Here is an 18,298-nt window from a genome sequence, read left to right as displayed (position 1 = left end):
TTAATATTTAATTTCTAAAGAAGTGTAATTTAAATTAAAGTTGGATAAAATTTGGAATGCACATTTACAATTATCCAATGAAATTATTTTTAATCTCAAGCACTCGATGGCAGCAAGCATTCGTGGGTTTGCACTTTCGTCACACGCACCGTTGACCGATGACCAAGACCGAGCCATTAAGCTGTCCATTTAATGACCGACCGAAACAATGTGATTAATAACGAGGCTACGCCTTGTGTCGTAAAGTACATCGCAAACGAGTACTTAATAATATTTGTTGACAAACGTTAAGTCCGGCTAATTATGAAGGCTACGCGAGAGATTGGGCGTCGCGAGCTTCTGCGATGAATCCCGTTGCTTCCGAGATTTACGGCGATCATCATTATATTTAATAAAGCCTCAAGTATGAGAATGATCGCTAGAATGCGTTGGGAAAAATTATGTTGAACCGATATTTCATTTCGAGCAATGCAGTATTGCCTTCATAACCTTGGACACTTAAATCAATTTACTGGCAGCAAGTGAATTAAAATTATTATATATGCAATGCAATATAAAATTATTATTATATATGCAATGCAATATAAAAGAAAAAGAAACATTATTTAATATATAATATACATTATAGATTATTATAGGTATGCAATTACATTAGTTACAATATTTCAATAAGTGATTTTTTTATGAATGAGAGTCAAATTTTATATTTAATTTTTACTCAGAGAAATATTTAGGAAAAAAATTTATCCTATCGACTAAATTTCTCGATATATATATTGATATTAGAAGTGATACACTCTCTCTAGTGCGTTCGAGGACTGCTTTTGTCAGTTTTGGGGAGCGGAAATGTTTCCTCCGTACACTCCCGTGACGCATGTTATCGACAAGGTATCAAGCACTGTGTTCCCACGAGCGACGTCGTCGCCGAGATTGCAGCGATATGTTGCACACATGTAGCCCGGCGCCGGTTATTATACGGCGTAACGTCGAAACAGAACTATCAATTAGGCGTTTGAAGCGAGACGAAACCGTTTCCGCATGCTGCGGCGGCGAGTAGCGCGGGAGCGCAAATTAATTCCTGCCAATTCTCAGAATGGATTAAAGCTTCCTCTAGCGAGAAAAGCTGAAGAATGTTCGCCGCCGTGATTAATTTAACACGTGGATCGACAATGAGTGTAACTATGTAAAGTTTGTCCCATAACACGACGACCACATGCTTTCAATGCATGCATCAGTATATTTTCGCCAAAAAAGCTTTAAAAAAAATTAATTCCTTGATATTTTTTTATTTCTGTATTTTTTTCTGTATTTGTCAAACACATATACACGCATGTATACCGTGATATGTGATAATATGGATCAAATTTGAAAAAAAAAGACACACCTATGTACAATATATTTGCAATAAGTAGCAAAACGACTAAAGTATATTTTTTTTTAAATTGTATAATTAGTTAGAGCGCGATACAAAAGTACACAAGATTTCGCGCAATTTCCCTTCGAATGTTATCGCAGAAAAGCCATTTTAGCGCGTCGTCCTCGTGTTGTTATTACAAATGTCTTGAAATAGACGCGCGCATATAACGCTGGAAATCGCTGGTTTTCCTAGTCAAGTTGCGGTATGTCACGCACAGGACGGTTTATAGTCACGTCGTAATGTGTGATTCCACGGGGAACATAGTAATGCGTTGCGATTTTGTAACTGCTGAAACAGCGGTAACAACCACATCCGTTCAGGACACGCGTGCGAAGATATCTTTTACCGGATGAATGTTGAAATCATGAATTCATAAACGAAATTAATGGAACGCAGTAAACGTTTAAAAAATTTGATTTGCCTATAGCCGTGATGGATATTCTACGTTGGAGTCAATTTCAATTTAATCTTGCAACTCGCATATAAAAATAAATATTGGTACAAAAAGAAAAATATATAACAAAATAAAAATAAAATAAAAATAAAATAAAAAACAAGTAAAATAATTCATATCTATATAAGATCCAAAAATATAAATTAAAATATATTATTATTTATTTTTATATTCATCGATATTATATATTTTTACAAAATATATAAAATATCTTTCTTAATTTTAAATTATTATCGATATCTATTTTTATATATAAAATAAATTAACTATTAAATAATTATATTATCCGATAATATATGACATAAGCAAAAAATATATTTAAACAATTTCTATTTCATTATTTAAAAAAAATACAAATGACTTTAAATATATTTTTATGTAGAAAAATAAAAAAAATATCAACATATTTATTCTGATGCGCTATGAAGAATTAGAAAGAGAAATAGAAACACGTTTGATATCATATATCATTTTAATAACTTTCGTTATAGCGCTGATGTGTCTAATTAAGACACATAAAACAACAGATAAGGTTTGTGAAATCATATATACTCTCGCTAATGAAATACAAATTAAAAAGTATCAAATATACATATTTGCAAATTATTAAATTCATATATTATTATTGACACTATATTATTCTTTGCTATGAATAAAAAAATTGTACAATAAACTAGAATTGTAAGATAAAAGATAAGTAATCTTTTATATGTTTTAATGCAGATTTAAACAATTAAAACAATTCTTGGAATTTGATTCTTAAACATTAAAGTTTCTAATAATAAGTTATGGCGTGCCGAATGGTGACGTGAAATGTGATCAATGCATTGGCGAATTCAAAAAAATCATTTTTTAATTTTTATTGAGATTAAGCGATATGGTAACCCTGTTGCAACCAATCATGAATGACACTTCAAGAGACACTTTCCCCGAGCTTTATCTAACATTCACATACCCCGAGTTTTTCCATCGATTTAGGCAATATCTCTATCATATCTTATATACTTACAACTTATTTAATTTTTCTTCATGTATTTCTTTTCATCATGTATTTTTTATTACTATTATTATTTATTTTTTCGTGCATTATATGATAGACTCCAATGTGAATATTTATCATAGTTAAAGTCAAAATTTTTTAAATCTTCTTTACTTTTTTTATTTTTTTATTTTTTTTTATTTTTCTACATAAAAATATATTTAAAGTCATTTGTATTTTTTTTAAATAATGAAATAGAAATTGTTTAAATATATTTCTTGCTTATGTCATATATTATCGGATAATATAATTATTTAATAGTTAATTTATTTTCTGGTTATAGTTTATAATATATCCACACACACACACACACACACACACACACACACATTTTATAATTACAGTTTATATAATATATTTTTATATTTAATTAATTTTTTTATTCATAAATCATTCGCATTCATATTTTGAATCAATGCAATTGTTGTTGCTATTTCAATCGTGAATCCCGATTCATAACAAAACAAATATATTTTTAATAACAATACATAAATCTGCAACAAACTATATAAAAATTTTAACTACCTGGCTGTGTTCGTATCACAATATTAACGCTTTTATTTGTGAATTAACTTTAGGGGAATGCTTGTCAGGATCAAGACTTTTCCGACAACTTTGCGTGTTAGATCCGATTCTGGCGTGACAACAAAGTCGGCGACGCCGTTTGTCGAGTTCGTCGGACCGTCATAAAGCCCGTCGGAGCAGATAAGAGTCGTGTAACCCATTTTTTTCGAAATTATCTTATGACGCCGGCGTCCCCGAGCCGTTCGCCCGCCCGATACAGCACAATAGCCGCGTTGTATGCGTTGCCTATAGAGCCGAGAGAGAAGTTTATAAATGTTACGCGAGGTTTACACCATTTACACTTGTCGCCGCCACATCGGAGTAGATGAGGAAACGACGTTATCGCTGCACGTTTGAGTGCAACGTCGCCAGTACACGTGTGCGGCACGACGTGGTTACTCATTACGATTATACTGTTATATTTTATGTTAATTATATCGTCGATGTTTGACTGGTTATGTTTGCAGAATGTAAAAAAAATTTTAAGAAATCCGATGTGTGTGTGTGTGTGAGACTTGTGTTATATTTGGTAAACTAAATGGCTTTTAAGAATAATCAAGCTTAATCTTATCTTAAGATTTTAGGCTGAAAAAATTTTGGATACTTTTGCATGTTAAAAATTTGATATTGTAAAAATATGTATAAATATCAAATAAATAATATCGTATATATTTAAATAAATTAAATATCTATAATAAATATATCTATAAATATTTTATATTATAAAAATACATTGATCATTTACAATATTTTAAGCTTACGCTATTCTCTACACTGTAAATTATTGCCTACTTGCAATATTAATTGAATCAGTTAATAAAACCGACTTTTAAATTAAACTCAACTCTCAATTAATTCCTTAATATTCTTCTTTTTAACTTAATTTAATAAAATCTCTATGAATTTGAAATATAACAACGTCGTTCACAAAATGCAAAAAATTTGCCATGAAAAGCGGCACCTCATTGAGGAAGCCATTAATAATAATTTTTAAAATAAATTAAAATTGATCTCTCATGCTGCTACCGATCGTCCCGAGCTCAATCGGGATCCCATCGAACGCGAAGGTATTAAAGCTAAAACGGGCCTGCCTCGTCGATCGCGCGCGCGCGCGCTGTAAATTACAGGCTCCGCGATAAAAGTTCGTGACGAGTTTGAGGAGAGGCTATGTAAATCCGCTATAAATAACGGCGGCAAAAAGCGAGAACCGGCGCGACGGCAGCCTCCCCGTCAATATCCGGCGGTTGATGGGAGTCTTGTCGTCGCCGATGCGATTAGCTCGACGCGAGCAGATCCGCTCAAATCTGTTTCAGCCGATGGAGCGTCGAAAGAAAGTCGGAGCACCCAGCCAACTTGCGCCTGCTACTCGTGATTCCGCGCTTAAGTAAAGCCGTTAACGCCTCCTCTAACGCGACGGACAAGCAAGCGTTCGGGCGGGCGAGCGAATGCTGTGTTAACGCAGTGTAAACGCATCGCTCAAAGTGGTAAATTGATGCTCTTGGCCTGTTTGATAATGCACGGAGGTCTCTAAACTCGTTTGCACGCGCGCCGCGAGCCCGGCACTGAGTAATTTAGAGCTCCCGTTTCTTGGAGAGACGCGAGTTTGCGTTTATTTGAAGATACATGCATTGCAACTTCTCGTCGATGTAATTTGTTTCTTATTATTTATAGAATTTCAATCTCGCTCTTTATTCGCTACGTTATACACCGGGAATCCGTTTGTAATGTTTGAATACTCGAAATTCTTTGTATCTATATTTATCCTTCATTTAATTGTAATTGAATTAATGCATGAAATAAAAAAAAAATTACAGAACTGTATGTGCATTTTAATAAAGTTTAGTAAGGAAACAAAAATTATTCTCCAAAATTTTTGTATCTTAAAAAAAGAAATGTCAAATCTCACACATCTCTGTCTTTCATAATTCTTTCTTCTCTTTGTCGTCGTTGCCGAAATTATAAATCATAAAAAACGTAAAATACTCGATAACGAGAAACTCTCTTCTCTTGAAGACCTTTACAAAGAGAAAACGGGCACGATGCGTATTCTATCAGCGTTCGTGTGTAAAGAATCTTGACAGTCGCATGCCGAATGAGCGCGCGCGACGAGGAGGACCGCGATCGGCGCCGACAAAGCGTAGAGCGAAACAAGGAGAGGATCGTTCGGGATCTGAATTGATAGCGAACTAGAAGTGCACCGCGGATGCATCGCGGCATTAAACATGCAAACGATTGGCGCGATGCAATCCGACAGACGCCGCGATTCGTTGCCCGCGTTAGATGGAATTTCCGAGTGGCCACCGCAATTCCCTCGAGATTCGTTTGACTCGCGCGTCACTAGAAATTCCGTGATGGAAAATTCGCGATATCAAGTTTTTCCAACGAAGTTAGTTTCATTTCGATTGATTCTCTTCACAGCGAGCTTTATGCGCGTCCAATGCTTTTCGATTAACACTAGAAGCATTGTTGTTTGTATTCTCTAATAAAATTTATACATATGTTCCCGTTTCGTGCTACGCGATAAAGTTTGTTTCTTTGAGAATTCATTTTCGATACTCTTATATTTGTTAATATTAACAATACGTGCATAATGTTTTATTATTAGAATTTTATATTTACAAAAATATTAAGTGTAATACACATACAAATATCATTTTTTTTAAGCATGTTCTATACTAGAAAATTGAGAAGCAGAGATAATTAATAATAAACTTACTTTTAATTAAAATAAATGTCTTCAACATCATTTAGAAAGACTTTTATTTAGACCTTGAAAATATAATGATCATGAATTATATGACCATGAATTATAATTTCAGTTCTGAAAGGAGGACTCAACATAATCGATCGCATCAAGAGTTCGTCGCACTCTATGACAAATGCAATTGTAGACAATGCACGCGTCTCTGTCAAAGTGCGCGCAATGGCATGAATGAGCGTCATCGAGTCGTCGTCACGATCAGCGTCGCAACTCGATATTGCATTTAGTGCAGTTGAACGATGACTTGCCGATGTGCGGGCACAATGCTGATAATGGGGGTGTGGATATTCTCGAGACACAAAAGTCTGACGCGTGCATTAGTATATGTTAAACGAGCTATGCCTAAATTGCATACGATTACTCGAAAAAAATCAGCATTTCGCGCGCACTGTCAAACTTCTGTCAGCGGGACTGTTTGACGTAAATGAGAGTCAATGACTCGCCTCTGGCAACACGTGTTGCATCGCTGTAGCCACAAATAACCGGGAGAAATAGGCGAGTAAGCGCGGATTATTTAAGAGGAGCTTAGAAAATTATCGATCACCGGAAGCGACCGTAAACGGATAAATCTGTTCGCTTTACGCTTCCACTATAAATACAGGTTATTTCAGTGGAATCATATTATACATCTATATTATCCTTTCCTATCCCCTCATATATATCGTCCTTTCATCTTTTATACTCTCTTTCTCTCTCTCTCTCTCAATCATTTTATTTGACAATTTTATTTCATCTATAAAAAAAGTTTAATAATATTGTCTTAGATCAATTCATTAAATTTTATAAAATCTTGGATGGGAGGAGAGAGTCAAAAATCATTAATATTCCGAGATAATTAAAAATAACATAGTGTAATTTCAGCGCCATAACATTCGCAAATAAGCTGAGATCAATAAGGCTGACGGGCGCTAAATCTTTTACAAGTGAAATATTATATGTATAATGTAACAAAATTTAAATGTGTTTGAACACAGCAGCATGTGTTATGCAAATGATTTATTCGCGACAAAAATCATTTCACTCAAATTCTACAATGAATTGCAACGAGTACCTGTAATGGCGAAACGGAATCGAATGGAAGTCGTACACGCGCAATTTCCTAGCCGCTACAAGGTCGACCGTATTTCAAATTCTCTCGGTTTGCAACCACCTGTTCGGCACGTTAGACGCGAGAAACAAGGAGCACGGGTGCAACGTGAGTGCATCCCGCTTACGGATGCCTGGTCACGGCGCACGATGCGTATTACTCGCTGCACTCCTTTCCGGGAACGCAACGTGGGAATGTAATAACAGAAACAACACATCGCTGTATAAATTTTATCCAACTCTATATTCTGTTATTCAATATTTAATAATATTATTACCGTCAATGTTTCGCAACAACAACAAACAATCATTGGTTTACGTGTGAAATTATTAGTATACATTTCGATTACTATTTTATCATCAATTATAATCAACATGTATTTTATTAAAATATAAAAAGCATACAGTTATCTTTAATGTTAAATATATATTTTTTTTTAAATTCTATCACTTTATTTGCATAAGTCATGAATATTACAGTTGAAAATAAGAATATGTAAAGATGCTTTTTTTTCTTGAAAAATGTGAATGTGGGACATCGAGATTGAGAAAAATTATGCAGCATATTAACGGTCGGTGTCACGTAATCACGACTGTCTTTAATAGACCCAGATAACGACATGGAAATCAACTTACCGAGTCCTCGATAACGAATTCGTGAGAGGATCGAGTCGGCGTCTCGACATCCTCAAAACCGACAAAGCGCACCGCGATTCATGCATGCGCGATCCCTTGACAGGAGAAATATGCACTTGACAATAACTGCAACCCGCCCATGGCTTCAACGCAAATTTCAATCTTGGGAGATTAATATTATTCGCGAGCAAAGAAAGATAACCATTCTATTATACGAAAGAAAGCTGAAATATAATCGTATGAGAATTTATTATCCGATAATTATTTAAAAGAAATACATTTCTCATAAATATATGTGTTGTTATTTTAAAAGAATATTTTCTTATTTTTATTCTTATTTTTTATACTTTTATCTTTCATACATGTCATGTGTATACAAAGATATATTATTTTTAAAAATACATATTTCTTTTAAATTCGTAAATTTATACTTTCAAAAGTAGATTATCACGGTATAATTTCCAAAATAATTGTTAAAAAGGACTAACTGTATACAGTTTATTATCTCGAAGATTACAATAAATAATTTTAGCAACACGACTTTGCAATTTTATTTTGTGTATTCCATCTTTGATAAAACATCGAAGTCACACATGCAATGTCGATATTCATAACTACGCAGCCGCAAAAAAAAAAACCTTAAATGAAAATTACGAGATGATTATACGCCGAGAAGTGTCATAAACTGCCTTTAGATCCCCGTTCGATTTATGAATAATACTTCTTAAATTAGTATATACTTGTGAGAGACGAGTTCATTGCGGCGTTTCTATTTTTAGTTCTGATGGTATGTTCTCTCTTCCTCTTTTGCAAGAGTCTTTCAATATTGCCTCGAAATAAATTGTTCAAGACACGCGTTCACGCGAAATAGAAACGCTCAATTTACAATTTGCAGCGAGTCTGCTTCGAGCATCATTAGAGCCTTTAAGAGTACGAAGATACAACGCTCTATTACGCTGTCTAATGATATTAATCGGCCGCCATCGCAAGTTATTAATTGCGCGCGTGGATGACTCTGAAAACACGTAATTTTGTTTCAAATCTACGTTGTCACTGATAAATGCACGCATGTATCTGTGACAAAAACTTTAATGATGACAACTTCATCATTTATAATCAGCCTAATAATAGACGATCGAACGAAGTTATGTGTGCATGCGATTCGTTTCTATTATTGTGAAAAATTAATTAATTTTTTTCCCTATAAAACAACACGTCTACATTAGTGGGAATAAAGCTATTATGATAAAGCAGGATAAATTAACTAATAGCATTTATATATTTTGTTATATATTAAATAAATTTAATATGTTACATTTAATATATATATTTTATATATAATTATCTTATTGTCAAAGAATAAAAATATTTAATATCGCAAAAATAGTCACATTTTCTAGTTTTGTATGATTTATCGTTTTATAAAATTATCAGAATATGTTCTATATTCCAAAAGTCATGAAATATGTATTTACAGATAAATAAATATAGATAATATTTGCAATTCCTTTATACAAATGCGCAAGGACGCCTACTCCAACCTGCACTTTACAAATTAGTCTCGATTTTTTTAAAATTTATTAACATATGATATTTCGTATGATCGTTTATTCATTAAAAGTGGCAGCTTCGTCGGATTCTCGACACGATGGTCTTTTGTGATTAGAGTACTGATGGATTAAGAAATGCACGGCGCAAAACATTAACGCGATCTGATTGCGTACGAGCGCATCTCGGCGAGATGCGCGATGTGGAAATGCGGGCGTCTTACGCGCATTTCGCGCGTACGGCGGCGAAGATCAAAAGACGTTTGCACGTCGCGGCGTGGCGTGCCGGCTGCCCTTCAGATTTCTGACACGTTCGTTTTCGAGGCGCGGCTAATGGACGTAAAACGCGCACACGTGACGTTTACGGTATCCGTGCGTCCGGTCGTCGTCGCCGCGCGATTAAGCTCCTTCTACACGCGAGCGCAATGCATCGTAAATAATCAATATTAATCGCATCGCTCTCTCCACCTTGGTTTTGAATTCACACCTTGCGACTTAACTGTCCGTCCTCGTTCATTTCAAGTTAGCGCTCGTCTGACTCGATACGCGATACGCACAGAAACGCATGTATAAGAAATTGTTATACACATGTTTTTGTACACACGTTCATGTTTACCTCTGCAAACAGATTAAATACGTTGTGATTTGCAAAAATATTGAAAAAAAAGATCACGAATCGATTTATTAAAATATATAATTGCTTTAGTCAGAGCACATATACGCAGATTAAATAATTAAATTTATTTTTAAATATTAGAATAGAAATTTAATTTGTAAATTTTTAAATAAATAAATTATTTATAAATTTTCTTTATACAAATGTAATATGACAAATAAATTGTACATTATATCACATACATGTAGTCATATAGTTATTAAAAACTTGTGAGTATAATTTAATTTTCTTTTCTATTAATATGGTAGTATTAATACGGTAGTATTAATATAATAATTCATTAGAAAAAAAGCTCCTTAATAATAAAAATTTCTAGCGTAGCACTATACACATTTAGACATGCTGTGTCATACATGTCGTACGCAAATACGTGAAGTATTGCAGAGATATCAAGAGTTTTCATGTACAAAATTTCCCACCAAAGTGCCAAGACAGAGAGATATCATTCATAATTTAACTATCTTAATGATTAAATCTCAAATTAAAATTTTATTAAATTTTATTAAATTAATATTGATTAGATATCAGCAGATATCCGAGAAACATATTTTTTATTAATTACTTATATTATTAAGATTTCTTAGTTTTCTTTCAAAAATAAATAAAGATGGGAAATAAATATAAATTTTCAAACACTCTATATATCCATCCCAATAAACGCTCATATATATGTGATCCACGGAAGAGGAACCAGGAAATAATAATCGTACACGCGTGCGTCTAGACTTAACATAATTACCATACAGGCTTGCTACAGATTACTTATTACTCATATCAATTCTTTTTTGTTGAGAGAATTCATCCCCTCGTCACCACGAGATTAATATTGTAAGGTGATGCACGAGTTATTGTACTTTCACGGCCGTCAACGTCGACGAGTGACGTACGACGAGCTCTTGAATCGCGGCGAATGATTTTATTCGTTATAGCGCTATGAAAGCACTTTCGCGAGGTAGCAGAATGATTTAACCCCCCGCGGTTCCGATCATCTCGAGAAACGGGTTCATATATGAAACATTTTTTTTTTTACTTCAATGTTGACGACGTTATGTGATATCTAACTCACGTACGTGATTTTAGTGATTTATAAAGATTCGAAGAGTTTAAAAGTATTAATTTAAAAATAATAATTGTCGACTGAAAATATTTGATAAAATAAGAATATGTTCATAGATTAAAATGTTCAAAAATTATATTATGTGAATAATATAAGTTCTAAAAATTATGAAAATTATTTCAATATTTGAAAAATTGTAAACGAAAATTATATTATTTTTATGATTATCTCCGTGCAGTGTATAAAATATTATGTAGGTATTCTCTGGAAAAAGCAAGTGCTTTTATCTCAGTATAACGAAATACTTGCACGAGATAGCAGATAACCACAATATGGCATGGCTAATTTTTCGCATTTCTACGCTTTGTGTCCGTTTTCACTGTTAAAGCTGAAATTTAATAACCCCGCCGCGGAAATTTTTGTACGCTATAATTATTCCGCTGTAATTAAAACAAGGATAATTAGCATTTTGCATCGCAGAAAAGTTCCATATAAAAAAGCGGAGAATCTCTCAGAAATTCGCATTCTTTCGTTTCCGATGCACAAAAATAGCACGCGCTAAAAAATAGTAAGCTTTAACAATTCTAAAATGTTAATTCGTCCACGAAAAAAAACTAAATTAAAAAATAATTCCGTGATTCGAGTAATATTCGAATAATTGTAAATAATTAAGAATTGAAACATATTAACTTTTAAATTATATATCACATGTTATAATTACATAGTGTATGTTTTGAAGCAGATTTAATATAAATTATTTTTAATATAGATATGAAAACTTGACATAAGTCAAGTTATATGATGCATAAAAAAAACAACTAAGATAAGTATTATGTATTTTTTTTTTTTTTTTCAAGTAAATCAATATTATTCTAAAAAAAAAATGCAAAGCTTTATTTAGAATTTTTATTTTCCAATTTCTACAATTTTCTTATATAAAATTTTCAATTAGTAGATAACGTCGGAATAAAAATTGGGGCATAAGAAATGAATTCCATGCGGAGGCACGTCTCGAGAAAAAAAAATTGAAGAGACAAGACGCGAGACCAGGAGAAACAGAGCCGCGCGTTTTTTCGAGAGACGCGGAAATGCGATGATGCACTTGCCTGATCGAAAACCGGTAATTATGCATACGCACGGTATAAAGAGAGACGCGAATAACAAGGAACCGTCTGCCCGAAGCATCGAAAGTAACGAGGACGACGATTGATGTCCCGTTTTGCGGGCTTGCGCGCGCAATGTACACATATCAAGAGAATTATTACAAGATATCCGCGTATTAAAATAAAGCACCAGGCATACCCGCAGAGCAACGAGAGAAAAGAGAGATATTCTTAAGATGACGAATTATCGAAGGATTGCATTTTAGGAATATATGCTTTTTTGCTTGTTCGATGTTTTATTTTCCTGCCCGTATAATATTCATCAAAATGTATCGCGGCTTGAATTTCACGCCATCATTACGAGCATATTACACGGAATATTTTTAGACGGCTCTAAAAATATTCTCTACGATTTCATAGGAACTTATCAATTAAAAAAAATAAAATTATTGAAAAATTATTTTTATAATATAAAAATAAACGGCTCATTTTCAAATCCTCGAAAAATAAATTGAAAAAAATTTTTAGAATATATCATTTTTACATCATTTTTTATTTTAATAATTTTTGAAAAAATACCTTTTTCATATTATTTATAAATCCTACTATTTTATATTAATTATCATATAAATTTATTTTAACAATGTATCGGTAGAAATTCTGTCAAATATTTAAAGATTAAGAAATAAGAGATAAACATCTCACTTTTAATCGTTACCTTCAACGGCACTTATAAATTCATCAGTGTTTTATCGAGTATCTCCCATTTTGCATACCTGCGCCTAATTATATCGTAACTCACTCGCGTGCAACGAGTTACTCTCAATGTATCTACCACGAATGCGCTTCATATATTTCGCACGTAGAAAGCGCGTTTTCGAGCTATATCTCAAACCTGCGTGTTATTCGAAGGTGAAGCTCGATGCCACACAAGATGACTCAAACATATGTTCAACGCGAATAATTTAAATATCCAATTTTGTTTTCAAAAAGTTTAAAACTATAATACGACACTTTAAAACGGAAAATAAAATCTTAAACTTTTATATACTTCTTGTCATTATGTTCAGAATATTTTTCACATTTTTGATATTTTGCTGATCCTTGTATTTTCTAATTCTGACATGATCGAATGTAAAGTTCAGATTCATACATGAATCATGCCTGCTTCAAATTATACATTCAGATAGTTGAATCGTTATACATATATTGTATCGTTCTATTTTCGATCTATTTTGTTTGTTATTTCGCTGTTTTTGTTTTGCATTAAGTTTAATACAGCATATAGCACTTATATTTACACATTTGTAAAGTTGTATTACTTCTATTATTAAAATATATATGTGTTCTAAAATAATGGCGCTACTTACCCCAAATTCATCCTGATCACAACTGATCGTCGACGACATCGTCGACGCGGGAACCCTGGAAAGATGCACGGCAGCAGCGAGTCATCCTCCGATTTTCGTAGACCGTCCATGGAAGATTTGCTCCGAGGCTCAGGCCATCCTGCATTAAAGAAGAAGAGCAAAGGTCATTATCGGACGAATGATATAGAGAGCGTACGAAGGGCGCCACGCAACAGATCACGATGCTCCGTAACGGCGGCGAAGGGCAATGTGCGAAAGAGAGGAGGCGTCGTTTCGGCAAACCGATCGCCTTAACTTTCAGAAGATTAAGCTTCCCGTTTTTTTTTTTTTTTTCTCGCCCAAACGTCGTGACCAAGTTTTAATGCGCCATCCGTCGCCGAGCTGGCGCTTATTAGATTCGCTTCGAGTTCCACTTAAAGCTTTACGACTTGCCTGAAAACACTAATGGTTCAGAACGTGAATGATCCAATAATTATTTCAACACATGTCGTAAATGTATGTAGATGTACGTTAATGAATAAAAAGATTGAATTATTCAACGCGTTTTTTTTTTACACAATGCAATAATATAATATCATTTCGTTAGACATTTCAAATAGAAAGCACGACGTAATAAACTTAAAATTGATGATATTTATCATAATATAAAATTGATGAACTGACTAAGTATGACAATTATTTATGTTCTTAATTTTATATGCGATAATAATATGACTATTTTATTAGAAGTTAATTAGCAAAGTTGTTTGATAATTAAAATCAATGACTGCAGCAATTTAAACATGATAAATATTTATAATTAAATTATGTTAAGAAAATAGGTAACATTTATTGAAAATTGCATTACTGTTAAGATTGCAACAAACAAACGAATACAATTCTCCATATTTGAAATAACACCAATAACTTACAATTAGTACATATAAGCACCAAGTATGAATATAAATTAAACGACTGAAAATTAAAACTTGAGATTTAACATTTTAAGCATAATAGATTATAATGTAAAATGTCGTGAAATCACACGTAATATCAATAAATAATCGATATATCTTATTACTCACATCAAATAACCGCGATAATTTTTCTTGTCGCGTGAGATAATCAACTGCGTGCAAAAAGATACGAAATAGAAATAAAGATCCGAATAAAATAATTCTTAATTTTTATGTCTTTTGTCGCTTCAATTTTTACTTGAAATGTAATCACGCGAAGCACTTACATACTTTGATAGATAGCCGTCGCCTCGGTACGCTCTTGAGTTATCAATCGTGGAAGCTAATTAATCGCACAAGCTAATAATATGAACTAATCAATAAGAAATGATTATATTTCACGTCTCTCGATATATGTACTTCTCGCGACCGCGTTCTGTAAAGTACTGCGATAACATAGAGCGTCTCGGGCCGCCTACCTGCCGCGGCTGCCGCTCGAGTCTCACCTTCGCAAATGACAACAAAGCGATGTAAAAAAAACTCAGCGCGCTATATACTGTAAAACTCAGCGTTTTCTTTCTTTCTCTTCTTCTCGCAAATATATATTCAGTAATATATCATATTATAATAATTATATTAAATAAATCAAAGATTTTTTTTTTTGTATTAAAATCAAATAAAATATGAACGATCATATAAACATACGAACGATCGATAAACAAATATCAATAAACAAGCGAAAAGAAGCATTAATTATTAATTTTTCTTTTACATTTTTTTAAAATAATTTTTTATAAAATTATTAACTATATAACACTTTTTCTCTGATACTCGTTTATATTCGTTAATTTCAATCCTTAATGCAGTAAAGTCCTGAAATATGTAATTATCGCCACATTTACTTTATATACGAAAATATACTAGCGAACTATGCATACGAATTTTCATAACTCTCGAATGTTTTTCAATATGTAATTTCGATTTTGTTTTAGCTATTCTATTTTAATCGGGAAAACCGCGATTATATACACGATATGCAAGAAAACATTTGTGGAAAAATCAGTCAGATAAAAGTCATAAAAGGCATAATTTACAAATCTACAGCACTAATATATTAAGTCCTATCCGGCGAATATAAAGAGGTGTCTATGTCGCGGTTTTCTGATCGCGAGACAGCGTGTGCGATCCGTTTGTGTGAACAGCTGCGAAGAATATATGAGTACGTGCGCGCGCGCGAGAGACAGAGAGAGAGAGAGAGAGAGAGAGAGAGAGAGAGAGAGAAACACAGCCCTATGATAAATTACGTTACGAAAAATTCACGGTAAATTCGTCCCAGTATTCCTCCTACGTCTCGTGTCGTCGGAGTCGCCTTTCCGTCGACGTGCTTGGCGTCTTTGACTCTTTGTCCACCAGACGATCTTCGAACGCGTGAACACGTTCGAAGATCACATACGTAAGATTAGCGTGAGCATTATACCGATCGTATCAAGAAGCAAAATAATATGTCATATGTAAAATACTTGAGAAAGAATATTATAAAACTGTTCTGCGCCGGGGAAAGAAAAGCGAGAACAAAAATGTTTTATTTACAAAATTATATTTTAATGTGATGTTTACATTTTTCGATATCAGATAATTACGGATTGCGGAAAATATTATTTCCAAAAATGACATTTAGTATTTTTATTAATATTATTCCCGATTGGCATATTTTCATAGAGAAACGATATTTTTCATGCCTTCCAATCAATTATACGCTCTTTTCAATTTTTCGTTTATATTTTACGACTTTATAATTTGACAATTCTCACATGAATAGCGTTTTCAAAAAATTTATTAAATATATCATTACATTTTTTTACAAAATGTAAATGGACATATAAATCCCCTGATTAAGTTAAATAGTGCTCTTCAATTTCGGAGCAGCGCTTTGTATTATTGCTCGTCACTCACCGTCGTGCCTGCTCGCCTAATCCCACTCGGTGGCGGTAGCAGCAGGTGAATCTTCCAGCCCGCTCCACGTGGCATACATGTCCCGTATAAAACCCTCGCGCACCCCCGCGTACAAAAGGATCAATCTCGCCGATTTCAATTTGAAATTCAAAAGTGCACAATTATTCTCCCTTTATAGCATCGAAAAAAAAAAACCGCACCACCATGTGACGGTTTCGATAAGAATGCGCGGTACGGAGAAATGGGGGTTGACACGCGTAAAAGAGATACGAAGACGCGTAAACGGATCGCAGCTTCCGGTCTCCGCGTGAACTCGGCAGGATGAGGACGACGGACTTGCCGGGCTTGTGTGGCGCGTACGAGCGCCGCCGCGACAGAAATGATAGTGGCAAAAGTGGGAGACTCTCCGTGAAATATATAAGTCCGTGTGGGATGGTGTGGTGGTGGACCACACGAGTGAGCGATGGAGGAGGTGGAGGAGGAGGAGAAGAAGACGCGCACGCATCGCATCCCTCCGTGCGCGCATCGGTTGCGCATCGTGTGCTGCGTAACATCCCGCGGGATTTATGGCAATAATTCGGCGATTAACCCGTGATTATTCGCGTTGCCAAGCACGCGTCTGACTTAAAAATGACAAGACAAGTTTATATAATATTAAATGCTACTAAATGTTTGAATTATTTATAAGCGTACACAATACACATAGACGCAAGAGATACTTTTCTATGATCTAGGAAAAGTATTTTAAAAATAGAAACTAAATTTTTTTGAATATCTATATATTGTGTTTTTCAACCAATATTTCGCTGTGAAAAAGTTGACATTTTTACGAATAAACTTTTCGAATATTTTTCATTTTTATTGAAAATAAATTTGCAAAAAGCTTTTTGCATTCTTTATTAAAAGCAAATTTTAATAAAATTTTTTAATTAAATAGTAACTGTATATATGCCTTATTTTCAAATATTTACTTGCAATTGAATATTTTTATTTCAGTTTAAAATTAATGTAATATAAATAATGAGGTAAATTTTTTTTTCATAGACGCATTTCATATTTTGATCATCTTAAAAACATTGATCAGTAATAATATCTTATTCCGCAGATATATTTATATAATACAGATACGATACAATTATATTGCAACTTCTCGTGTCTCTTTCTCAGGAGATAACAGAGAGGACCATTCAAAATGAAACTTTTCACGAGTAACCGGGATGGTGTATGCAAACGATTTCTACACAAAGCAGAGGCGCACGCTGACTATGTTATCAGCCATTATCGCGCTCATTTTACCGGTGAATCTCATCTAGATAATCGGGAGCATTGTTTAAAATGGTGTTATCTGCGCGTTAAATAGACTGACGGAAATCCCGACGTGCCCCTTTTCCTTTCTCGCGCGCCCTTCGCTCCCAGTTCAACGAACTGTAATTGTGGTACGGATGAGGCCGTAAAATTCTACCTACGAGATTAGACTTGTGGCTTTTCCTTTATCATCCCGGTACAACGGTGCAACGCGAACTGCCTGAGAGCAGCGTTCCTATTTTCTTTTTGTTTTTCCATTCGACCTTTTTCGCTTTCTCCTTCCAGTTGCGCGTCGCTAATCGTTCGCGAGTTTTTTTTTCTTTTTTTTTACTAGCGCGACGGATCGTGCGTAAAATACTGTGACGAATCGCGACGGAGCCAAGGGAACTGGAAGT

The 18,298-nt window shown here is 33.9% G+C and overlaps 1 protein-coding gene across 4 annotated transcripts in view; it reads right to left on the bottom strand.

Moving 5' to 3' along the window:
• The window catches only part of LOC126854277 (thrombospondin type-1 domain-containing protein 4-like), a 54,445-nt gene extending 37,478 nt beyond the window's left edge, over nt 1-16,967 (bottom strand). For 2 of the 4 annotated variants that reach the window (XM_050600858.1, XM_050600878.1), the window contains exons 1-2: nt 16,599-16,967; nt 13,711-13,849 (exon numbers count right to left, since the gene is read on the bottom strand). In XM_050600858.1, the coding sequence (XP_050456815.1) occupies nt 13,711-13,820 (110 nt within the window). In that variant the 5' untranslated portion in view covers nt 13,821-13,849; nt 16,599-16,967. Of the gene's footprint in view, nt 1-13,710; nt 13,850-14,932; nt 15,077-16,598 lie in introns of those variants that run through there. The other 2 variants (XM_050600866.1, XM_050600876.1) reach the window with 2 other exon arrangements.
• Between the last annotated feature and the right edge of the window lie 1,331 nt (nt 16,968-18,298).

Source organism: Cataglyphis hispanica, chromosome 1 (genome assembly GCF_021464435.1).
Source record: "Cataglyphis hispanica isolate Lineage 1 chromosome 1, ULB_Chis1_1.0, whole genome shotgun sequence".
Taxonomy (NCBI): Eukaryota; Metazoa; Arthropoda; class Insecta; order Hymenoptera; family Formicidae; genus Cataglyphis; species Cataglyphis hispanica.
The sequence above is the reverse complement of the archived record's forward strand: the minus strand, read 5'-3'. Positions and strand labels throughout refer to the sequence as shown.